A 25,334-nucleotide genomic window follows, 5' to 3' on the forward strand; every position below is an offset into this window, starting at 1 on the left:
ACAGCTGTAGGAGGCAGGTCAATTTTCAACAGTTGACAAATACACAGGTATGTGAATCCATATTATTTCCCCTTCCGATGGGTTAGTGTAACCACATAGTGTAATGTGGCAGACACATTTGGAAATCACACACAAACAAATCTGAATCAACTCCACCAAAAACGTTTCAAGAGTAGTTATTATTAAGAGTGGTTATTATTACATCAGATAAATTATCCAGAACACTTGTAGTATTTTGGTCAGTCGGATAAAAGAAACAATGTTTCTAATTTCCCAAAAGCACTTCAAGATGGTCACTCAAATAACAGTAAATTTATTTTGTCTTTGTACACAACACATTTAATATCATAATTCTGCATATACAGTATACAAACAGTATATATAAAACAACAACCATCTTGGCAGAGATGGGATCAGAGCTGTCACTGATGTTCAGCCACAACCTGAAAAATAAGAAAAACGTATATGTGAGGTCCTTAAAACAGTGAAACGATACATTGCAACCACAATAAAATAAACAGCAATGACACCACCCACCTTATCTATGAGAAACCAGACTATTCTGTTCACAAGTCGCTTGCAGTCTGGTGATAAGGAACTTTTTGTCCTTACCCTCCTGTATATAAGAGCAAAACACACACAATATACACTGTAATCAATATCAATGTGCCATGCAGCTGTCATGCATTTTTAGCAATGCTAGCACAGAGGAGTGATTTGTCAAGATTATGTTGACGTTGGTGGGGATTTTAAACATTAAACATGTTGGCATTGTCACTGTGAGCATGTTAGCATTATTGCTACAGCCTCACATAGTGCTAGCACGGCTCTCGACTCATAGCATTGTTTAAAGAAAATGATCATGCCTACGTTTTCTATTTGATTTTCTAACCGACTGATGATTTTCTTTTGGCCATCAACAACTTGGGCGTGAAAGTATATCACCAATCTGAAACAACAGCAAGCACAAGGGATCCATTTAGACTCAAAGAGCATAATTATAGATACTTTTTACACTCTGTCACAAGTGTTAAATGTTTCAAGGTTGCAGATTCTCAATATAACCATCACAATGCATTCAAAATTCTAGATACAGTCGCCTGATGCTACATTTTAATCTCAACTTCTATGCAAGGAGAATCTTAGGCTCTGCTAGCAGCATTAAATAAGCAAAACCTACATATCAAACTATGATATGGCGAAAGAAGTGATTGGGGAAACTGGACGGTGTCACCACTCACAAGAAGACTCCACTGGCGAGGAATAAGAAAACTGGGTTCTCCACCAGAGAGTTATAGACCCAGCTGAGCCCTGACAAGACTGGGTGGGCGTTCTTCAGCCCCTGGCCCCACTGGCTCCCCGACTGAAACATTGTGTCGAGATTCCTGAAAGGTCCGCACCCGGATGAGGGTTTAATCCTGTAGATTTAAACAAGAGAATATACACTGCAGTCTTGGGCAGCAACACACTGACATAAAAAAACATGGTTGGCAATGGTTATTCCACTCTTCATGGTGTCAACAAATCTAAAAAGAGCAGTGCATTTGTTATGGTGCGCAGCCTCATGCCCATTTATTTCTACTGTAGGTACATACATTTTTAAAAAGACTATAGTCTGACATTTTGGTAAAACTATTCCTTTAAGGAATACATTGCAACATTTTCATTTAAAAAATAATTACTTTAAACAGCTTGGTGCTGTAGATATAAGCAGACATTTTCTTTACACTTTGTTAAACATTGAGAGACAGGGCATTTTTTGGACATTTTCACTGATACCTCAGAAGATAGTTCATGGACCATGATATAAAAAAACTAAACAGGCTTGTTAAGGGGACTGATAATTATGAGTGCGTGCAAGTTGGTCAAGACAATACCTGTCAGTGTTAAACATCTTTCTTTTTTTCTGTCTTTTCATCTTTTACCAGCAAGAAAAGCAGAGAATCCTCAGCCTGTGTCAATGGTAGTGTTGTGTATTAAACGTTTTACCGTCAGCGTGTATTTAGGGAAGTATGTGCTGCTGAAGACGTGGAATTCCGTGGAAATTGTGTGTTTTGTGTTGAAACTTTGCGAGCAGATGCAAATTTCACTCACTTCCAAATCGTATAAGAGACAGACACGGCAGCGCTGACAAATGACGGGAAACACAACATGGTAATGAACAGTGTTGTCATCTGACTGGCCCTCCAGGGCTTTCTGGGGGCCTGACAGTTTACCATCAGACTGCTCTGTCGAAGAAAGCAGACAAAGAACATTGTTTGTTACATCAGACACAGCGTGCAACTGTGAGTCAAACTTGTTCAACTGACCTTCTTGATGTAAAACAGCACAAGCAGTTTTATAATTTGCACTGCGGGTAGAAGTGGAGCAAACAGCACCCCGATCCTGGGAAGAACAGAAGACCAGTTAATGTTTAACTCACCTTTCCTATGAATTGAAATGCTTTCCAAAATGTGGTGAAATGCTGTGTATTCACCAAGTAAGAGTTTGTCCATAAATGAGCTCCATCACATTACGAGCAATGTCAAACTCTGGCTTTCTGTCCCTTCCCCGCACTTGCTTGGAAAAGAGCCTGGAGAGAATATAGCGGTTAGCTCGACTGAGACCAGTGCTTTCAGAAAAATATGGTACATGACTTGCGGGTAAAGCACCAACTTGCCTCCACAGGAACTCTCCCAGAAAGGTGTAAAGCAACGTGAAGATAAAGTCCATCAGGAGCAAGCGGTACACTTCCTGACCCACAATGTCCTCCCAGCACTGTGGACAGCAGACACACATAAATGTGAAAAAACAACAAAAAGTGGATTCAAGTTCGTTTCACCAAATTGTAAGTAGAGCGATATCTGCGTTTATCTTTGTAGATATGAATATTTTTATTTTACAGAATAAACAATGCAGAAATGATGAATTTATGTTAACAATTTACGTTAAAATTGTTTATAGTCTGGAATCAAGACCTATATATTTGTTTGTATTTGTGTTTTCTTTTTATTTATTGTTATTTATAAAAAAAAAGTTTATGGTTGAACTGCAACATGTCAAGACTCAACAATATTTCTTTGTTGTAATTTGATAATGAAATCTTTCCCAATAAAAAAAAATATATATCAATCAATCAAATTTAAATTTTTTTGCCCATATTAACAATCACAATTTATCTCATAGTGCTTAACTAGGGGCGACATCCTGTGCCCTTAACCCTCAGTTAAAAGTAAGGAAAAACTACCAAAACCACCCCATTTTACCAGAAAAACAAACAAACAAACATAAAAACCACAGAGAGCCACATGTAAGGATTGACCTCCATTGTGTCTTAACAACATTCTTTCCACCACTCCAAACTATAATTATGACAGTTTTTAACAAGAGACTCTTTTAACCTGGGAATTCTGCCTTCCTGGTTCCACAGAAATTCTCCCCAGCCAGTGGTAACACAGCATTCCAACAATAGTGATCTTCAACAACAGGTTCCTGAGAAAAATATGTTGAAACAACGTAGTTTCCATTTGACAAAAGCAGCTTAAGGTTTCACTAAACACATACAAGATGTGATCATTTTATGTAATTTTATAAATCTAAATAGTACTTGTTTTCTTATCATTTCTGTATTTATATGAACTTTTATAGAATTTAATTAAATGCAGTATATATTCACGTTATTTGAGATTATCTTTCATAATGGCATTGTACCTTTATTTACCTGACTGGAGCACATTTTCAGTGTAGCCACACTTTCTTTTATTTTATCTATAACAATATTACATTTGTAAATCCAATATCAATATATGGGCTCAGTGGTGTGGGGTGTATATGCTGTCATGTTCCAAAATGTGTTTGTCCTCCTAGGAGGGTTTTATGGGTTTCATGATTAAAAAAATTTGTATCCACTTGCTATATCATTAAAATATATTACGAGAATACTTCAGCAGTTCCTTTGACTCCCAATTTGTATTAGGAGACAGATCCCAATTACCAAAGATATCAAATGGACTTCATAAGTAATTATAGGGCTTGGAGTTAAATCTTCCAGAATTATATTTATCCACTAAAAGCTCCAAATGAAAATACCAAGTAAATAGCTTGTTGCCATCGTTTGGTTTATCTTTATTCAAAACCTGTGAAAAGAGAAAACTGTCTCTGTAAATAAAATAATGAGAATAATAAAGAACATTTGAAAGTACTTGTTTCTGTTAAAAGATGAACGTCTAGTGCGTTATGACTGATTGTGAGTTATTTGTAGTTTTTTAACCCATGGTTCTTTCTCACCTAAAGATGGAAACATGGACACAGACACTGGGTGAGTCGTGTTTCTCGACCCACGCACACAGGTTGAAGAGGGCCGGGAGGAGCAGGTTGATGCCCGACACCACTGCAGGCAAGAGCAGCACCTCAGTGTCTCCGTCGGTTTCAATGGTGGCCTGTGAAGAAACAGAGAAATCACAGTGACGGCTGCAGACCAACCCCTTGTGAGGGAAAAGTTGAATCAACCTTTTTGCCAGGATTTGAATTGATTGATTCATTGATTGGTTCCAACTTTGCTTTTCCTGCTAAGAGGAGTCAAAATGGCTATTGTGGAAAAAGTATTTGAATCTGCTTCACATAGGCAATGAGCGATGAATGCTCAGAATGGTGTTAGCAAGCTTTACCTGTTTACCTGTCACATCATGTTAAGCCTGTTGCAAGGAAATCTCTACCTCAGAGCTATATTTAAAACTATTTGAAATCCTAGAGATGGCAACACAGTCATCACTGCTTTTATCTCCTCACTTCTTGATGAATGTTGCGTCTTAAACGATAAAACCTTGGAACGAGTACAGACTGTTCAGAACTCAGCTGCTCTGCTTCAGTAATCACATACACCCCTTTTAGCCTCGTTTTACTGGCTCCCGTTTGTTTTATGATTGATTATAAGATTGTGTTGATCAAATTTAAGGCTCCTGGTTGTATTTGAGATCTTTTTAATACCACGAGAACATTTGCATATCTTGAGATCCTCCGGCAGAGATGTTCTCACTGTTACAGAAACCAGGATCCTTCCACCACAGAGCCTTCATTTGCACTGAGGGCTGTCAAAGCTCTCTGCACATAATAATCATAGCGTAACGTGTTTTGAAAAAGTTCTGTAAGAATGAAGTTTATTATTATTAAGAATGGGAAGCGCGCGTTTTTTGAAGGTAAAGAGAAAAAACAGATGATGCTCATATGAAGTAAACATGAGACAAATCTATAATAGGAACAAGCCTGTAAGTGTCACTGTGTCATTTGGGTTTAAAATCTTCGACAGTTCAACTTCCATTTTCATTTTGTACAACAGAAACACGCATTTCACATATACTTTTTCAAAAATACAATCTAAAACATCTGACAGGACAAAAAAAAGGGAAGTATACAAACTGCACAGGAAGGAAATGATCAGGGTTATTTTTGTGGTATAGTGTTGTGAAACTACACACATCGTTTTGCAGATGTACATGAAATCTTTTGTGTGTGGTTGCACTTCATTTTCTGCACAAGTTTTCTCAAACCTCTGACAGGTAGTAGACCCCCATGGCGCCCAGGCAGATGCTGGCCAGACACAAAGTCCACGCCAGCAAGTGCACGATGAGGCGGCAGAGTCGCTGGGTGCAGCTCTTTTCACCGTCTCCTGTGATCATCTCAGACAGAAGCTCCTGTTGGGAAAAAGCAGCGTTAATGATATTCAACCAGCACTTGTGTCTCAGCTCTATTAAACGTGACTGCTGCGATTGATGATTATATTTAGATATTTAAAAAGCTTTCCCTTGTGCGAAAATGGCCATCTTAAGTTTGTTTGTGTGCAGGCTGAGGAGCCAGGTTGTGAAATGCATCTTTCAAACTTCCCCTGTGTGAACCTGCTGAACAGAAACTAACAGAGCGTGATCGTGACTAAGCATGTGACACTGAGCTCAGTCAAAATGATTGTTCTCAGTTTTACAGAGGATTTTAAAAATGATGATATGTTCTTTTTTTTTTTTATGGTTTACAACCTCACATTTACGCTTTGGTTTCGAAAAGGAAATGTCAACGTCAGGTTTTTTGACATCTGTCCTTATTCACACTAAAGACAGTCTGAAGGAATATTTAAATGGGCGCATACTTTGAGCTGATTGCTGATTTTCTCAGACTGAAATCTGACAGACGTCTTCTTGCTTAGTTTAAAGTCCCAGGCGCAGAAAACGTTTACTGCCAGATTCCCATTCGACTTCAGGACGTGAAAACTTCTCCCGAAGGACTTGGAAATGCTGCAGGAGAACAATATAGCCATAAAACTCACAGCACACGTGGACTGAAATGAAATAAATGCATGAATAATTAACCCGTTGTCTAACCTGTACACCAGGATCATGCAGATAATGAAGAAGGACGAGGCGAGGGTGAGGAGGTAGGCTGCAGGCATGTTGTATGGCACCGTGTCGCACGGGTTAAGGGATTCACCAGTGGAACCAGGGGTCCAATGAGCAGCATGACAAGTTGTGAGGTTGGTGTTGGTGTAGTAGCCATAAAACATCAAACTATGAGAGAAGTAGCCCTGCCACAGATAACAAGAGATCCAGTTCAAGAGAAAGGAATAAACATGTATATACTGCTCTGACCTAACGCTACCTCACCTTGCCTGTTAAAAGCTCAAGACCAGTGAAAGTGTAAGAGTTATAACCATGAGGAGGGTGGATGGCTTGAGGGATGACCACGAACAGGCCGTTGATGATGAAGAGCAGGAGGTTCAAGCCCAGGAGGGTTCGGAGGAAGAGGAAATAGGAGAGCACTCCGGTTCCGAAACGTCCGCTCACCTTCTTCATGGCTGAATGCCACAGCTGGAGGGAGCCGAGGACGTTGAGGCAGCCGAACAGGCATTGACGACAAGTCTGAGGGGAGAAAAACACGAGCGTGTGACTGATGCATACAATCATTTATACCTCATCACGTATAAGCACAACATTTGTACTCACCTTTGAAATGTGCCCACTGTGATCACTGCAGCATGGAATAACTCTGCTGGTAGTTGAACCTTTAGCTACGTCCCTAAAAGCAAGTCGCCTAGGAAATGACAGGCGAGGGAGTTATTTAAAACTTGTTATCGCAGTTGTAGGTGTTCTACTTTACTGGTAATCTCGTGTTTCCAGGGTCACACGTACCTGAGCTCCATTTTACTGCCCAGGCTGAGTGGCATGGCCCGCAGCTTCCGCTTGCCCTCTCTCACAGAGAGGCCTCGGAGGTCGGTCACCAGCTGGTCCTTCTTGTTGGAGATTACTGCAGAATTATATTTCCCTGTGTGGACAACGGAGAATATTTTGATTTGACCTTTTCAAAAGGAAAATTTCATCTCATCCCACCAATTGCCACAGAAATGTTTTCAGGCCTGTCGACAACTTCAACAGTAAAAAGCACATTTCAGCTCACCAGCGGTGCAGCTCGGCATGTGAGAGAGGACCTTCTGGGTGGCAGCTGAACAGTGGTTCCTCCGCAGAGGTGTGATGTGGTCACTTGTGGACGACCAGCTCTCTGAAAGACATGTGAGCTTGAAACATTTTCAGAGCAGCAATATTTTGATATTCTCTTCAGTACAAGACATTTCCTGTAGTCATTATTTTTATTCAGGCATATTAACAGAATGCTTTGTCATTATGTCCTGAGTCCTTTGAGAGAGTTTATTTGAACACTGACCAGTGGAACTAAAGTGTAAGTGAAACATTTATTTTGACTATAAATGTTGCAGGGTCGACTTTAAAGTTTAAAAGATTTACGTTGCATTAAACTGCAAACAATCTGTATTTGTACCTGTGCTTTCAAACATATCCAACTGCAGGGTCTCAGGGCACCTCTGGGGGCCATCTGCCGGTTCACCGAAGGAGCCCTGACCTGGTTGACCTTCACTCAGATTCCTGCAGGAAAGCAACAAAAGGAGGAAATTCTGAACACTGAGAAACCCTCAGTACAGGAGCATGTACAGTTTCAAACTGAAGCTTAACCGTTTTTAGTTGTCAACGGCTGAAGCTGCAGGTACAGAGTGGCTCCAGGTTTTATACAGTCACTCAGAGGCTTGAAATATGCATACTGGCCTAGCATTGTTGTGTCCTGACAAAGAATGTACTTACATTTAGTGTATCTAGAAAACATAAGTACAAGAAGTAACAGACCAGAGAGACAGAAAGTGAACTTACTCATAGTCAGAATCTATTGAACAAATGTTGACATCGAACCTCACGCTGCGTGCCCTGCTCCGTGATGAACTCATTTTACTGCAAACGCACAGCTCCCAGGGAATCACTCTTCCTCACCTGGCATTGCATACAATACAGGACAATAGGCTCCTCTGTTTATCCTGCCACTATGTAAAGTCAAGCACTGTTCACTGTTCTTTGTTGAAATCCTCACACATCCTCCGTCTGACCCTTATCACCGAGCTGCTGGCACATCGACCCCCTCCTCACCAAATGTCACAAATGTAGAGAGGATGCAGATGAAAGACAAAGAGGAGGGCAGCAGCAGTCTAACCTTGACTAATATCAAAAGACATGTTACTTCCTCTTCCCCATCTCTCTCAACACAAGTGTGACTTATTTGCAATTGGTGCCAAGCATTACCTGCCTGCGTATCTGTAAACAATGGCTACATTAACATTTGTAGTGTATAGTGTTATTTCTAAAAGGTTCACGTGGAAGCATCAGTCTAGTTTCATAGATGTTTTATCAATCTGAAGCTGCTTTGAGCTGCAGTCTCTTGAACTGAGTGCATTCAGAAGCATGATTGTTTACTGCCTCCTAGTGGCCACAGAGAGAAACTGTTGTGCTAAATTTAGTTATTCAAATCGGTGTCCATCCATGCAGACACAGAAGTTACAAGAATGTGGAGAAAAAGAAAAAAAAGACAGAATCAAGTGCAAATTAGAATCAGAATGACAAAGGATTAAGGGATGTTTAGACGTGGTGGTTGTAGTTCTGCCTATTTTTGTAGAAATAAAAGTGAAGTTGATTTTCACTCAGTCAAAAGTGTTACTTGTATATACACAGGGGGGTCAGTTTACGATTAGATGTTTTATTTTTAGATTTACAGATAGAGGAATGATTTAAATTTTCAAGTTTTTACATAGGAATAAAAGTGAAGTGAGTTTTTACTCGGTCAAATTCGTTTACTTTTAGCAGTTTGCAGTTTACGAGGAGCTCCTGAAACGCAGTCAGTTGAACAAAGTTTGTTCAGAATCATGATTAATCGGGTTTTATGATGATCATGATGGTGGTCACGGTGAGGAACTGCCAAAGTTAAAATAATTTAGAGGGGGGAAATACAGATGAATATTAAAAGAAGGATTCACCACTGTATATAAAGTGAGGAGGGACGGGAATTGTTTGATTTCTCGGGTTTGTGGGGTAGTGAAGGTGAAAGTGTTACTCTCAGCTTTCCGCAGTTGACGGGGAGCTCCTGAACGCACCGCGGCAGGGGGCGGGCTCAGTGAAGTTTTCAGGAAGCCTGACTTTCTTAAAACCGAAACTGTCCAAAGTTTGACAGGAAGTTTTCCGCTCGTCCAGCAGCTCGAACCTCGATCGCTGATAATCAATAATCACTAGACATGCAGGGCAGCGCTTACGGGGCCTCTTTGGCCGGCGGTGCTTTCGATGTAGTGAACTTTGTCAGACAGCCTCAGACCATCCTGCGCTGCCTGAGCTGGGTGAGTGAGACCGCCACGGCGCTAGCATCACAGGTAGCACCAGGGTTAGCCAGCTGTCACCTCACCGACCCCGTGTGAACAGATGTGCGCTGCCCGGCTCGACACGGACCGGTCCGTGACGCGGCTGCCCGGTGTAATGAGCCGCTAACACCGAGCACGAACCGGCGTGAAGCTTAAAACCTCAAATACACATTAAATAAAGTGCCAATAAGTTTGTTTCTGTTGCTGTCGCAATAGTTGGACGCTAGCTCAAGTTAGCTAGCACGTCCTGGTGCTGTGTCACCGCACGAACCGCCGCCAGATGAGGGATGAGTTTTGCTTTTAAATAGTTTTTTCTGTGAGTAGTTCTGGTTTAAAAGTGAGACCAGTGATGTTTTCAAGTCCAGAAAGACATGACTCATTCTTCTCTGGTGTTTTCAGCGTCTGACACGATCAGGGAATTGCACTCGTACTGCAGCGTCACCTGTTGCGCTGCACAGTTGTCTTCAAACGCATCATTTCACCAAGATGGATGATTCACTTTAGTAACAGTCACTTTTCTTTACGTGGCCTCATTCAAACACTTTTACACAGGGTGTATCTGTACATACGCTTATTCTATCACTTGATTATAGTTATTTGCTGCTGCTATAACAAAACCATCTTTATAAATATATATATATATATGTATATGTATTGGGAGAGTGAAGCCTCCAATATATAGTATAATGACAGTAAAGATCCTTGAATTATAATTATCTTTACAGTATCACTGCTCAAATTAACTGTAAAAAAACGATTTACACTTAAAAGCTGTTTTTTTTCTTTTATTAAAAAGCAGTGTCACCTTATTTCTTGAATCCAGAAAAATAAAACTACTGAGGATCTAAGGGCACTAACATTTCACAAGTACAATCATTCAGAGTCAATCTAAGTTCTGAGTCCATGTTGATATCTTCAAATATCTTTATTTTGATCAACTAACAATTCTTAACCAAATGATCTTCAATATGAAATTAAAAACACAGAGAAGCAGCAAATTGGATAAACCATAACATGTAGGTTATCGCCAGAATTGTTGCTGATTAATTTATCTTCAGTCATTTAATTGACTGATGGATTAATCTCCGCTCTTGTGTGAAAAGTGGATGAGGAACAGGAATCCCTGAAGATTCAGTGTTGGAATAGTTCAGGTTTTAAAATTCGCCAGTGTCATCTGCTCAGCTCCACTGTGTGAAGTGGCTCAAGAGAGGTTTCAATATATTTTTTATGGTGAAAGCTTCATGTGATGTGAATCATATGACAGGAAAGGAAGCAGGCAGCCCTGCGGCTGCTTTTACTTCCCTCCCTCTCCTGGCATTAACCCTGTTTGTCCCTTCTCTGCAGTTGTTTTCCATTGTCGTATTCGCGACTATCACAGCAGAGGGCTACGTTAACGAAGCTGAAAAGCAAGAAGCCCGATGCATGTTCAACAACAACGACAGTGCCTGCAGCTACGGGGTGGGAATCGGAGTCCTAGCCTTCCTGGCTTGTGTGGTCTTCCTCGTACTGGACGCCTACTTCCCACAGATCAGCAACGCCAAGGAGAGAAAATACATTGTCATAGGAGATTTAGTCTTCTCAGGTGAGAGTCTGGTTTCACTGGAGTTCTACTAAAATAAAGGAAATGTATAAAAAAACAGGAAGTGCAGCAGTCGAGGTAAATGTTGTCACCTTATGTCATGTCTGAGCTGTATTGTTTTTTTTTTATAGCTGCTTGGACATTGCTGTGGTTCATCTGCTTCTGTGTCCTGGCCAGCCAGTGGTCCCACACTCTTGATCAGACTGCTCTCCCTGGTGATGCCGCGCGGGCTGTTGTGGCCTTCTCCTTCTTCTCAACCATCACCTGGGTAAGCCTCTCATCCTCTCCTCCTTGTGTGGTCGTCATTTGACTAACAACGGTTTTTAATTTGATAACACACAGCTGAGCCGGTTTAAAGCTCAGGGCTGGCAAAACACTTCACTCACTGTTTCACACGTCTCTCAACAGGCTCTCTCGTCCTACTTTGCATATGCACGGTATAGTCAGGGCGTGAATGACTTTGACCAGGACTACAGAGACCCAGCTAGCGACCAAACTACTCCATACCCACCCGCCCCGTACCCCAGTGGTCCCACAGGCTACCAGCAGTCACCTTTCTCCCAAAATCAGGAGCAGCCAGGGGACTACCAACCTCCAGCCTACTGAAGAACTGAGATTCAAACGCATGAAACCAACAGGGGAGTTTTCTTCTTTTTTTCAATTAAAGACGTGTGCCAATGTTTTCATTTACAACCTGGATGGTTCTCTGCACTCCAATGTTCTTCCTGCAAAAGTGTTTGCATGTTTTTGGGTGCACTGATGCGTTTTTTAGTTCGTTCCGATGTTGTAAGTTTTGGTCAATTTTGGTTGTTGGGTTCCCAGGTGTTCACACACACACACACACAGCAAGTGAACTCTAAAGATCTCAAATTTTTTTAGAAGGAGATTGTCTTGTTAAGAGTGAAGATGACTGTGCCATTGTTTCTTTGTACCAAAACATTAGTAGTTCTTCCTATGCTCCTTTTATTTTGTGCAATTTGAGAGCTGCTAATGTCAAAGCACAAATCAACAAACAGGTTAGGGTTTTTTTGTTGTCTGGAAATCTGCTTTGCATTGTTCAGATGCATAACAATTTTTTTATGAATATGTTACTGTTTAGTACACATTTTTCTTGAATGTCAAATTCATTTACAGCAGTTAAAAACAGGAAATCAGTCCCTTTAAAATGATCCAGGTGTCTTTTTTGCTCATAAAACAAACCCATGTTATTTAATCTATGGATGCATTGGAAATGTTCCCTCTGTAACTACTGTAACGCCATGTTTTTGTTTCTTTTTTTAAATCACCAACCACTGAAAAAATGGCTTTTATGCACTGAGGCTGGGAGCAGTTCATTTCCCATATCTGATTTAATATTAGTTGCGATGGTTTAAATCCAACATTTTAGTTTATTATTTAAGTTTATTTTTTATTTTTGAGGTAGCCAAACCAATTGTCAGCTACCTCTGTAGAAGTCTGTGTGCCTTATTTAGTTCCTTTTCACTTTTTATTCTTTCTAATTCACATTGTTTGATTTCAGGAATTCTTTAATGTTGGGGAAATTGATATATTTATTATCCAACCTAATCCTTTCAGTCCAGGTGCATGACAATCAAACCATTGTTTTCAACGTTTCTTTTTCCCTCTTGCTTTTCCTTGTTTGTAATCATACCTTTTTACACATGCTGCAGTTTTACTGTCAGGTTCAAAGGCTTTGCAATATTTCCCCATTGAAGTGCCTTATACAGTGTTCTGTATAACACAAGGTGTGTCAAATAAAAACTGATCTGGTTTTGAAGCTCTGGTGATTTATATCCTGTAGAGAAGGAGCCGGACTGTGGTCTCCTTTGGTAAATATTTGAGTTGTGATTGTGTCACTGAGTGTAGAGGACCTTGTGGAGAGTTGAGACGGCCCCTTTATGGTGCAAAGGAACAAAGCAAGTGTATTGTATGGATCTTATACAGAGGTGTAACAAAAGAAAGATGTATGATTCATATATTCTCACATATCTACACTAACCAACACAAACTCATTGAAATAGCCAACTATCCAGCTTGAGAGTGCAGCTAAACACGACTTAATAAACGAATAGAATAGGAATAACATTCACAATAAGAATGACATTTATTTTCATTTCGATCAAAGGTATAATATTAAAGTCATCAAAGCCTGAAGACACAATTTCCCCACTGACAAGTGCAGTTTAGCAGAAAAGGAACAAAGCTGTGCAACATTTCAATATTACATTTGAAGTAGTTTCTGTGTGGCCACTTTGCGTCTCTTTGTTTTACGACCGTTTTAGGTCTTTTTCTGCAGATATAAGACCCGGGGTCCTCTCACCCTTTAGGTCCCTGGTCTGTGCACTATTCCACACTTGTATGCTTATTATCTTATGCGGGAAATAATTCAAAGTTAATCTATTTATTTCAAGTAGCCCGAGACACTTTGGGCTACACTTCTAGGGAGCTGCCATGTTCTACACCTCTATCTAAAGTCTACGGTTTGCAGTCGTCATATTCCCGAGTGCACGCGAAGGCAGCGTTCCACAGAGCCTCTAGTATCCAGGGCGCGCGCAGGCAGTGCACGATGCCGTCGTCATCGGTATACAGGAAGTAATGATCGCGTTTCTGCTGAACGACTCAGCGGAGGAATAAGGAGCCGAGGCGGAGGAATACTGACATGTGAGCCGAGGAGCAACATCGAACATCTGCGGTGAGTGAGTGATTCTGCTCCCTGAGATCTGTGATGGCATGCGTGTGTGTGTGCGTGTGTGTGTGTGTTAACCTCTGTGCTGCTGGCAGGGCAGGGACACCAGCTAACACACACACTCAACACACACACCTACACGAACGTCCCACTTTTGTGTGTGCACGCGCGCGCGTGTGTGTGTGTGTTAACCTCTGTGCTGCTGGCAGGGCAGGGACATCAGCTAAAACACACATTAAACACATACACAAACATCCCGTGTGTGTGTGTGTGTGTGTGTGTGTGTGTGTGTGTGTGTGTGTGTGTGTGTGTGCGCGCGCGTGCGTGAACCTCTATGATGCTTGCAGGGCAGGGACATCAGCTAACACACACATTCAACGCATACACAAACATCCCACTTGTGTGTGTGTGTGTGGGTGTTAACCTCTGTGATCCTGGGACATCAGCTATCAGTCAAACACACACGTACCACTTGCATGTATGTGTGTGGCTGTAGAGGAGAGATAGAAGAGTAGAGCAGTAGTACTAGAGTCCCAGGGGCCCTTCTGGGGCCTCTGAGGGTCTGCAGCTAAATGACAGATACTTAAATATCTCTGGACAAAAACACATGAACAATCAGGTTCTCAGTGTAACACACATCTGTTTGGGGTCCTTGATGTGCAAATGTTGCCTTACAGCTAAATGTGAACTATTTATGGGCCTCACACACACACACACACACACACACACAGGTGTGGCACAGGCTTTTCTTTTTAGGTCTTTGAATTGACTTCCATTCATTGTGGACAGCCTAACCTAAAATCTTATCCTTAAAATTAACCATGACCAATTCACACTTTATCCCTAAACTTAACCAGGATTTCAGAAGTTAAGTTTGGCCTCATAAAGACCGGGCTTTGGTCCCCATGAGGTCTACTGGTCTGAACAAGGTCAGTGTTTATGCTGGAGAAAGTCCTAAATAGGCAATAAAAACAAGTACACAGGACACACACACACACACACACTCTCTCTCGTGTCTCTTTGATCTTCTTCCCTTGGGGCCCACCACCCAGATGTCCTCCTTCAGGGACCTCAAAGCAGAAACACTCGACATTTTCACCCCTGTAAATTCTCCCTGTTAAGAATGACTCGTTACTACAATTCAGTTTTCATTAGAGTTATTGATTAGTATAGGATCAGAGTATATCGTTTAAGATTACAATACTGTTATAAATATCTAGTGATTTAATAACTGACTGCTCTGGCCTTAATGATCTAATGAAACAGGACTTATTGATATTAATTCCTATACAGGATTATTTATGAGGTTGTAGTAGAAGCTGTTTCACCAGACTCCACAGAGAGCTGCTCCTTATCTTCTTCTGCCTTCATGTTTGTCAATGGGTTGGGCACAACATTAGAAACACCTCCCAGTGTAATGCAAACTACAGCCTCAGCATGAAACCAGTGGGTTAATGGCTAAATTAATACCTAAGTGTCAATGTGAACTTTGTAAATGCAGCATGTAAGACTGAAGTAGGTTTTCACAGAGCGACCTGAAGTACATTGAAATCAAACGATTTGACTCAGAGAGTTTGCCCGACCGATATTCAAATCAAAGCCTTTGTTGTCATTGCACTGTGAAACGAAATGAAGTGTCCCAGTGGTACAGAGAGTAACAAGTGGACACATTACATTCTAATAGATGCATATGAAACAATACATTTTTGGGGATTAATGCTGATAGCAATATTAGGGTACTGAATATTAGTGTTAACAATATATTGTATATATATATTTGGTTATGATTCCTAAAATGTTATCAAACCCGTATATCAAATGTAGGCTTGATATTTTGGGAAATTGAGAGGTTTTTTTACAAAAACATTTTTTGAACAATTTAACCAGAAACTTTATAATAAATAACTATAAATCAAACCAAACAGAACTTGAATAAAGAAAATAATGAATGTAAGTTTTTTTCTGAATTGCTCATTCAGCAAACATAAACACAAATACGTCTCATATTGATTTTTATCGGCCAACCAATAAGGCGGTTGGGCTCTACTGAGAATGTCTCAAGTGTCTTGTTGGATGATTTCTGCAGTTAATGCTACTAAGAGTCAGAGTAAGTGTGGGTTTCTGTGGCCCCAGCGTTCAATGCTCTGCCGCCGTTATCAGGCCGATCTCTGGCCTTGGTCCAGTCAGAGCACTCTGAGGCTCATTGCATCACAGGAACACCCCTGTTATGCAGTGGTCGAGTCGTTGTAGCGGCCACAGGTTTTCCTCTCAACTATTCACCCTGCAGCATTTGAGGCTTTTCACCTTTAAAGCAGGTGGAGTTATTGTGCAAATGTTTTCCTGACCTCTGGTGCCCGGCCACTCCGAGAAGTCGCTAAGACGAATGACAACCTGGTGAACCGGGTTGGCCTCCTGCAAGATTTGCCCCTTTGGACTGAATCGTAATCCTCCAAGTCTAGTTAAAGTTCACTAGCTCTAGTACAAGCCCTTGTCATGGTTGCACCACAAACAATGAGCAGGACGAGACATTAGAGCTCAAGTTGGTCGTGGAGGTAGATCTGATGATGCCGGCTCAGCGTTCTGGTCGGAGGAGAGGAAGAGGTAAGCCGGTTTAGTAAATGAAAGTTTCAAATCGGATTCTGTTGCTGTGGGACTCTAAGAAGTGTTTTTAGCTAAATAACTAAAAAGCAACTTGGTGGTGCATTTCAGAGAAGGATGGTTTTCTTGCCAAGAGTGTGTGGGCCCTGATGTTGTCATAATGGGCTGTTTTGTTTGGCTCGGGGCCCTCGCTCATGAAAGACTCTTTCACTCGCTGCCCTGCTTATAGAGAAACGCAGCCGTGTTCAGGCCACAGTGTGTGTGACGCTCCCGAGGCCACGTTTAGAGGAATTTAGCTGCAAGCGAATGACACAGAGTTAAAGACCACAGAGCCTGACTGTGACCCGCAGCACAGTGACGATTTAACTTAAATGTCTCATTAGTTTTTATTTTAACTTTATGTAGAAACATCATATAAATAAATAAATAAATATTCCTCCTCTCCACCTCTTATGTACTAGAATGAAGAATCTACTTCTGAACATCATTTTCTTCAGCTATGTAAAATCATGATTGTTGATTATTTTCCTTATTGATTATTCTTTTAATTATTTTCCATTAATCATTTGATCTGTTTAACATTAGACATTAGACCCCATTGAAAATATAAATGAAAACATCCTCCGATATTAAGATGTATAAAATAGTTCACTTTCTGTCATATAAGATACAGAAAAGTAGGAAATGTAATGTGTACCTTTTATAAAGCTAGAAACTTCTTCTGCTATTAACTAATCATTTAAGCTCAGGGTATAAAGTTCTGTATTAGATAAGGCTACGACCCGAGCCTGATTGATTTATCGGCTGATACAAGCTTTTCACAGACAGTGACAGTTATTCATGGTTACTTGTAATAAAGTTTATGTTAAAACTGTAAAATATCAAGCCTCAATTATATTTCTTTGTCATAAGGGTTTGATAATGACATGGTAGGAATCACTGCAAATTTGTATGTGTTGGTATCAGAATTTTTTTACTCCTTAATATCAGCGTCAGCCCCCAAAAGGTTCTTCCAACTAACTAATGTTTATTATTTTAAACAGATTAAACCATCAACAAAATATAACCACAGGCCGAACTCAAAGATTCAGTCTTTAACAACACAATAGAGAAAAACAATTTGTACAATTTAGATGAAACACACTAGTGAAAACATCCCTAGGATTATTATATCTTCAATTTCCGCCAAAAGATCCCTTTCACCTAAATCTTCAACACTGAACCTTTTAATTTAGGACTTTAATCATGAGCTGAATATCAACATTTTTGTTTGATCGCAAATTCAGCTTTTTGATTTGTGACAGTAGCTAGGGCCACATCAGCCATCTGTATTTATATCACCATGTATATCCTGCTCCACCTGTTCACCATCCATTGTTGAGCTTGCTCCTCCCATCCTCCACGTTGACAAGCCTCTCCAGAGGCCACATGATATTCACCCAACCTGACACCGGGCCACTTCTTTCTTCTCCACATAATATTTAACCTTGCATACACTCACTTGTGTGAGAGCCTACCAGGAACTATTTAGTGACATAGAATACAGCTGTAAAGGAGTGATCTGCCTGCTGTCAGGAGAACAGACTTCATTTCAGGTGAACACGGATGGAGAGTACGTGAGTAAGATTGGGTTTATTATCTAAATGTGACAGATTTTGTGGTTTAAAGGCAGCTTATTTTTCAAAGACTGTTTTTCCTCAGTTCTCATGTTGAGCAGCAGAATTAAGAAATATTCAGACCAAGCCCTTCTGTCGAGCTTCACTCACAAGGTAAAAGCAGGTGGAACAGCTATTTCCTGCCAAGTGAAATAGCTCGTCAGCCTTCAGCTCAATTTACTGTTGATTATTCCTGATATAAAAAGAGACTGTAACTTTAAAAAGAAGACATAATACTTTCTTGCTTTTAGAAGTGAAACATTGTATCCATAATTTTCTTTGGCATCTCTTACGTGTTCTGCTCCTCCTTTTTATCTGGAGAAGTTTGAATCATCATTTTGTTGTGCTTCTTTCACCTGTTAGAAACGTCATTGACTCATCCTCTCGCTCATGGTGAATTTTCCAGACATATTCCTCACTTGGACAGTCTCTGGAGATTTCCAGAGATCTCCAGAGAATGCCCCAAGCAACTGACTCCAGTTCAGTGCATGTCTGAAAGAAGCTTTAGTCAAACTTTGAATGAGTGAACACCACAGATAAGGCCGTAGCTCCTCCTCTCTTTAGTGATCTGCAAGTGGATATGACTCATCTCTCTTTCTCTTCTTTTCTTTAGGTCATTCCAGGCCTCTGTCTTCCATGTCTGCTCCCCCAGGCTACACTCGACTGGAGCAGAATGAGCCTATGAACTCCTTGCGAATCTCCGTAGGAGGCCTCCCCGTTCTGACTTCTATGGCCAACACCACTGACCCTCGTTTCCGCCTCAAGTGGAAGCCCATCGTGGCCGTGGCTTTCGCCCTCTCGTTACTCCTGCTGCTCTTCATGAACTTGAGCTCAGGCTTTCGCTCCCGCCACTACAAGTCGTACAGCTGGAGAGCCACGCACGGTGACAACTGGCAGTCCGATGGCCATTATAATGACACCTACCCTCTCAGTCTGCCTGAGAGCACGCCGCAGGGCACCCGCTACCGCATTGGGGTCATCGCTGACCTGGACACAAACTCCCGTAGTGACAAGAAGCTGACGTGGTTCAGCTACTTGCGGCGGGGGTACCTGCTGGTGTCCGATAGTGGCAACAAGGTGGCGATTGATTGGGACGCGGACATGGTGGTGCTGGAAAGCCATTTGTCAGAGAAAGGCAGGGGTATGGAGCTGTCTGAGCTGGTGGTGTTCAACGGGAAGCTGTACAGCGTCGATGACAGAACGGGCGTGGTCTACCACATCGATGGCGACAAAGCTGTGCCCTGGGTCATCTTACCTGACGGCGATGGCAGCGTTGCCAAAGGTCAGCATGTAGGCTAACCAGTGACTTCTTACTTAACTAAAGTGTCAGGTTAGAGATTCATGACATGTTTCAGATGTCGATGAGTTGTATGAGAGGTTTCCCTTTCAGATGGAAGTGCTCCACATCAAACATATAAAATTCATTGTGACAAATTTTAAAAGCCACATAACACAATAGAAAAAAAGCTTTTAGAATTAAATAAAAATGTTTGGCATTAAAAATATAATAGTAATAGTACAGTGTAATGGAGAACAGGATGTCGTCAGCATTGATTTAAAAGAACTGAGAGTTGTACCACTGTCGCCTGACGTTCTCTGGGAGCTTGTTTCACATAACTGGTGCATAATAACAGTATTTTTACATGAGTATATCGGTGCTGTTACTTTCTCCTGATAGGGTTCAAAGCTGAGTGGCTGGCAGTGAAAGACGAGCACCTGTACGTCGGTGGTCTGGGGAAGGAGTGGACCACCACTGAGGGCGAGTTCGTCAACAACAACCCAGAATGGGTAAAAGTAGTTGGCTTCAGAGGGGACGTGCAACACCAGAACTGGGTCCCCAGGTACAAATCTCTGAAGTCCGCTGCAGGGATAGAGCCTCCAGGTGAGGATGTAAATCTGGTCTTACGTACATTTGCTTCCATTTCTCTTTTCTATGCTTTACCCTTCACTGCATCCCTCTCAATCTCTGCAGGCTATCTCATCCACGAGTCAGCGTCGTGGAGCGACACCCTTCAGCGCTGGTTTTTCCTCCCCCGCCGCGCCAGCATGGACCGCTACGAAGAGACGGCAGACGAGCGTCGCGCCACGAACCTTGCCCTCAGCTGCTCGCCAGATTTCAAAGACATCGTGGTGGCTCGGGTGGGTCCTCTCAACCCCACTCACGGTTTCTCCTCCTTCAAGTTCGTCCCCAACACAGACGACAAGATCATTCTGGCGCTCAAGTCGGAGGAGGACGCTGGAAAGGTGGCCACGTACATCATGGCCTTCACGCTTGACGGACGCATCCTTTTACCTGAAACCAAGATTGGTGACGTGAAGTATGAAGGCTTGGAGTTCATATAAAGGAACTCGGAGACTCGGTCTTGAGGCCATTGCACTGTAGTTCTATTTTGTTTACAAGCCAGTCACTGTTGAAGTTAATGCACTCGCTGCTTACTCATTAAGTTTGCAAAAGACACAAGTCAGACCCTTAGAGGATCCTCTTCAGTGCGAGGAGGAGAACACGCGAGCTGAGACTGTGAAGCGTGGTCCCGCTGTGGCTTCAGAGAAAGTGTCCGTCAGACCGAACAATACCAGCATTTCTCATGGTGCATCATCTCCTTCCTCAACATTACTGTAGCCTTTCTTATAATGAATGTACTAACGATTGATTTATCAGACTGTGATTGGTATACATTTTTATGCACATACTTTACACTCTGAAAAGGTCAAAGGTCGTTTCCCCCTTTGCTCCATGTCAAACTGCATCACTCTGTACACACCAAACATTAATATTGTCAGGGGAAATCACTGAAAGCCTGTTTTTATTCTTCGTAAAAAAACAAAAATCTACATCATTTGAAGGATTTGAGGAAATTAGAATTACAATGTATGTAATGTGTTTTTTGTCTGGAGGGTGTGCTGACTAAGTAAATTCTTGATTCCTCTTTTCTGAGTTCTTGTTATATAATTCATATTTTGGATCCTCTTTGCTACATGGCTGGTTAAACAAAGACCAGTGTTCGGTTTTGTTTGGACAAAAAACTGTTTTGCAACACCCTGTTTTTTTTGGGGGGGGGAACGAAACTTAGGGAAAGCAGCAGAATTGGAGAAGTGAAGCTCTAACCCCCCTTGTTTTTAGAAGGACATAAAGAGGTGATGCTTGTACCACACACTTTAAACAAGACAGCTGAGGAGAACAGAGAAGAAGAAGAAGGTAATGTGGCTTCCTTAATATCCCAGGGGTTTTCTTCTAAGCATCATTCCAGGGTGTCACAATAACGACAACCGTGACATAAAAAAATATCTGTATGTTAATAATGCACTTATTATGATATCAGATAAATAATTGAATTTGATGTGTAGCATTATCATTAACTTATGTAATTTTAATTTGTTATACAAACTGACCTCAACTGAGACAAAAGGGAAATATATATAGTGGCTGATCGGGCCAGTCAAACACAAAGGGGGATAGATTAAGACATACTAACGTTTAAACAAACTACAGCAACCACAAAACATGCCGATCAAATGCTCTCTAATATTAACTAATGAACAATAATTAAACATCAATATCAAAACCAGAGTCAAAAGATTAACAGCCAAAAATCTAAATAACAAAACAATGTACCTCCCAGTGATTATGAGGGAGGTGGTGCAGTCCAATTGGTAATGAAGACTGTTGAAGCCTATCTGCTGTAGGTGGACCTGCTGTCGATGGCCGAGCCAGACGACTCCGCCAGGAACCGATAACTCCAAGGAAACTTCATTCATTCTCACAAACAAAAAAAAGCTGCTCCAAATAGCTAAATTGTCTAACCTATTATATTTTATATATATATTCATAATTCATTTGCCATGATAATTGTGAAGGGGAATCTGATGTTGTGAGAGCCTTACTTAAGTATAGCCATTTTCAACCATATTTGACATTGAATTTAATGATTGCAACAGTGGCTTCTTTTAAAGCCAAAAACTAATTATATACTCCCTGCACCACATAACCATTAAGCAGAATAATAATTTTAGAATGTTAAAGACAGAAACGAGAGCACATCTCTCACGCAGTCCTTTTTGTCGTCTATTAGAGTCCTGCAGTGGTGAGTAGAAATGCTGACGCTTCGAAACATATGCACTCTTTGGATTCTGCTACTTCCTCATGTCCCTGGAAGTGCGACCCGTTTCAACCTGTTCCGTGAGTCACCTCATACACTTCATCATCGTTTGTATAAAAACTAACAAGTAAATTAATGATGGAAAAAGGCTAACACTGATTATATTCTGCAAGGGCCACATTAAGCTACACATTTTGACCTTGCTCATTTGAGACCTTGGGGCCTTGGTGAATATGACCTGTGTTTGCACACAGGGAGGATGGCCGAGCAGCAGGAAGGTGACCTGAGACTGTTTGGCTCTCAGAGCGTTTCGGAGGGACGCGTAGAGGTCTTCCATGAAGGCAAATGGGGAACAGTGTGTGACGACGGCTGGGACATGGCTGAGGCCCAGGTGGTGTGTCGTCAGCTCCACTTCTCCGGGGCAAAGTCTGTTGTCATCGGCAAAGACTACGGAGAAGGTGCCCTTTACTTCCATTTATCCCCCAGCAGAGGGCAGTGAAATTATTGTTATGAGTGAGGAATTGTGATTTGAGGCCCTCTGTATGTGCTGTTTGTTGACATAACGAGTAACAAATGGATTCTCTTTAATTTCACATCGCACAGCGTCTGGACCCATCTGGCTGGATGATATTAACTGTAAAGGAACAGAGACTCATCTGTTTACTTGTGGATTCAAAGGCTGGGGAGTAACTGACTGCACCCACAAAGAGGATGTTGGAATAATTTGTGAAACAGAAAGTAGGTAGTGAAACTTCTACGGCACTGATTCAGCAAAAATAGATAATGTCTGACCTCAGTTCTTCATGCTCATCTTTAAATTAAATCTTCATCCCAATGATTTGTGATTCCAGGCACTGATTCCACCACCGGTGATTCTAGACACTTGCTGGACCACAGTTTCAATCTGTCTGGTGACCTCGGAAAAATATTTGACAGCAAAACCGGCAGTGACTTCCTGATCTTGGTCAACAGCCCCACTGGAAACAGACGGGAGGACGGTACTCTGGAAACGGTGGAAACAACAATCAGCGCACACAAAATAATCCTCTCGCAATTCCCTCTCTTCAAAGCATCAGAGGACATTTCTAACATCACTGTCGACATCAGCCAACCTTGCAATCCCTATTTCTCCTCCTTCATTAGGTATACTGAAATTAAGAGGATTTGTATTGCTTCAACATTCAGAAGTCCTTCAAAAATCTAACAAATATTCTATACTTTTCCTCTCAATAGGTACATTTACACCCGCAAGATAGATGTGACCTTGCCCTCTGTGCAGTGCTTCCACTGGATGGCCTCTAGATTTGGGGTGAAGCAGCTGATGGAGGGCATGGCCCGGCTGTTCTCGAAAGTCCTTCCAGAGGACCCTCTGTTTCACACTCAGGTGTCCATATACAAATATGCACAGGAGACCGAGGACCTGGTTCTTCAGGATAACTGCATCCAGTACCTGGCCTGGAACTATGAAAACCTGACGACATCTCCAGCCTGGGCCGACCTGTCCGTGGAGCTCTTTGGATCAATCCTAGCCCGCTCAGACCTGGTGGTTCCAGATGAGTATTTTCTGCTCCAGACAGTAGAGAGCTGGATCAAAGAGAATAACAAGTCCATCAGTTTGGAAACCCAGGCTGACCTCTTGAATTGCGTTCGTTTCCCCATGATCCCTGTGGAGAAACTGTATGAGCTTGAGTCCAACTCTTCTCTTTACGGCACTCATAAGAGACTGTATCGTGATAACATGTTGAAAGCATTTCAGTTTAACATTCTCCTCTTCAGCAAACTTCTGTCCAACCCACAGTTCAACGGAGACGATGATGACTTCAAGCCTAGGCTCTACACAGCCAGGCCATGGAGCATTTCTCTTGACTCTGCCCCTGGTCAATCCAAAAGCCGGTGGTTGAACACACCTCTGCACAACAGCCTGATCTTTAAGGACAACAAGATTCGATGGGAGGCAATTCTCTTCACCCATCAATATGAATGTTCAAACCAAGGGCTCAACTGCAAGTCGCTCCCCATGACAAGGCTGTATCCACACAGCAACTACGACCACAACAAAATCCTCTTTCGTAACCAGCTGCTGCTGCTGTGCGAAGGCAAGTACATCTGTCAGGTGCAGGAGTTCAAGGTCAACCTGGCCTATGTCGGTGGAAACAGTACGCTTGCCTACCCGTGTCCCGATGACAAGCTCACCTACCTCTTTGTAGTGAGACCAGAATATGTCGTAACCTGATCACTTCTCCCACCTGATCAGTTGGTCAGGTTGTTATTCTACAGATTGCAATCAGCTGCTTACTAGATTATCCATGTATCTGAGTGTGTTTTCACAAATCTACAAATGTATTAATTCATCAGTCATATCCTTACCTGCTTCTTTTTTGAAATTTTGAAATAAATAATACATTTAATGTTTGCGGCTCTGTGTTGGTACTTTTCTTATCTAAGACCCAGTTTATCCAGATGAGATGGATAAAATGACAAGTGAGGCCAAGTTCAATTAATCCTCAGACTAATTTTAAGCTTTTGTGCACCGGACATACACTGAGCGCGTGTCTGTTCAAGGTGGGCTAAGCTAACATTGAAATATATTGTAGCGAGCCAGAGGTTTATTGTCCAAAGGGTTCATATGCTCAGGCCTATTTTGAAAACATTAGATAAAAAAAAGTTAACCATTAAATAAGTCATCCTAAATGTCCTGCTAATATTAGCTTAATTGAAGTAAGGTAGCTTTGAAGAAAGACTGCTAACAATACTGCTAATTAGCGTGACTATAGGTAACAATACTCAACTTAGGTATTAATACTTTTAAATTCACCACTTTGCAAGGGGTATTTTGTGGACTATATCTTTGCTGTTCCCAGAAACTTTATGAAACCTCCCACCCACCTCCCAAATACATCAAATCATCATTGTACAGTGTTTTGAACTGCTTCAACCAATGTGATATGATGATAATAAGATTATTGAGCTTTAAAGACAGATTTTGTTACCTTTGGTATACGAGCTAGCCATGTCA

The 25,334-nt window shown here is 41.6% G+C and overlaps 4 protein-coding genes across 8 annotated transcripts; 3 read left to right on the forward strand and 1 right to left on the reverse strand.

Annotated features, from left to right (window-relative positions):
* Positions 1–14: 14 nt before the first annotated feature.
* On the reverse strand, positions 15–8,581 carry LOC117765694 (transmembrane channel-like protein 6). The gene is made up of 19 exons (XM_034592096.1): positions 8,178–8,581; positions 7,795–7,898; positions 7,417–7,518; positions 7,152–7,284; positions 6,966–7,053; positions 6,627–6,881; positions 6,348–6,547; positions 6,116–6,260; positions 5,526–5,669; positions 4,267–4,418; positions 3,381–3,471; positions 2,660–2,757; positions 2,477–2,572; positions 2,310–2,385; positions 2,095–2,228; positions 1,242–1,418; positions 871–949; positions 538–616; positions 15–443 (listed from the first exon to the last, which is right to left on the reverse strand). The coding sequence occupies exons 1-18, from the start codon at positions 8,249–8,251 to the stop codon at positions 539–541; spliced, it is 2,226 nt and encodes a 741-aa protein (XP_034447987.1). The 5' UTR covers positions 8,252–8,581; the 3' UTR covers positions 15–443; position 538.
* An 845-nt stretch (positions 8,582–9,426) lies between these two features.
* Positions 9,427–13,057, forward strand: syngr2a (synaptogyrin 2a). The gene is made up of 4 exons (XM_034592091.1): positions 9,427–9,682; positions 11,048–11,285; positions 11,414–11,550; positions 11,691–13,057. The coding sequence occupies exons 1-4, from the start codon at positions 9,584–9,586 to the stop codon at positions 11,886–11,888; spliced, it is 672 nt and encodes a 223-aa protein (XP_034447982.1). The 5' UTR covers positions 9,427–9,583; the 3' UTR covers positions 11,889–13,057.
* Positions 13,058–13,827: 770 nt separating this feature from the next.
* cant1a (calcium activated nucleotidase 1a) lies at positions 13,828–21,156 on the forward strand. Of its 3 annotated transcripts, none has more exons than XM_034592089.1 (4): positions 13,828–13,974; positions 18,835–19,503; positions 19,900–20,103; positions 20,194–21,156. In XM_034592089.1, the coding sequence occupies exons 2-4, from the start codon at positions 18,858–18,860 to the stop codon at positions 20,562–20,564; spliced, it is 1,221 nt and encodes a 406-aa protein (XP_034447980.1). In that variant the 5' UTR covers positions 13,828–13,974; positions 18,835–18,857; the 3' UTR covers positions 20,565–21,156. The 3 variants fall into 3 exon arrangements, with proteins under 3 accessions (XP_034447980.1, XP_034447979.1, XP_034447981.1); XM_034592088.1 differs by lacking the exon at positions 13,828–13,974 and adding an exon at positions 16,211–16,569; XM_034592090.1 differs by lacking the exon at positions 13,828–13,974 and adding an exon at positions 17,884–18,182.
* Positions 21,157–21,326: 170 nt separating this feature from the next.
* On the forward strand, positions 21,327–24,729 carry LOC117765687 (galectin-3-binding protein A-like). Of its 3 annotated transcripts, none has more exons than XM_034592084.1 (6): positions 21,327–21,417; positions 22,292–22,398; positions 22,573–22,776; positions 22,922–23,056; positions 23,170–23,461; positions 23,552–24,729. In XM_034592084.1, exons 2-6 carry the CDS (start codon positions 22,314–22,316, stop codon positions 24,549–24,551), a joined length of 1,716 nt encoding a protein of 571 aa, XP_034447975.1. In that variant the 5' UTR covers positions 21,327–21,417; positions 22,292–22,313; the 3' UTR covers positions 24,552–24,729. The 3 variants fall into 3 exon arrangements, with proteins under 3 accessions (XP_034447975.1, XP_034447977.1, XP_034447976.1); XM_034592086.1 differs by having other exon boundaries at positions 22,576–22,776; XM_034592085.1 differs by having other exon boundaries at positions 21,399–21,417; positions 22,289–22,398.
* The last annotated feature ends 605 nt before the right edge of the window (positions 24,730–25,334 follow it).

This window comes from Hippoglossus hippoglossus, chromosome 8, assembly GCF_009819705.1.
Source record: "Hippoglossus hippoglossus isolate fHipHip1 chromosome 8, fHipHip1.pri, whole genome shotgun sequence".
NCBI lineage: Eukaryota > Metazoa > Chordata > Actinopteri > Pleuronectiformes > Pleuronectidae > Hippoglossus > Hippoglossus hippoglossus.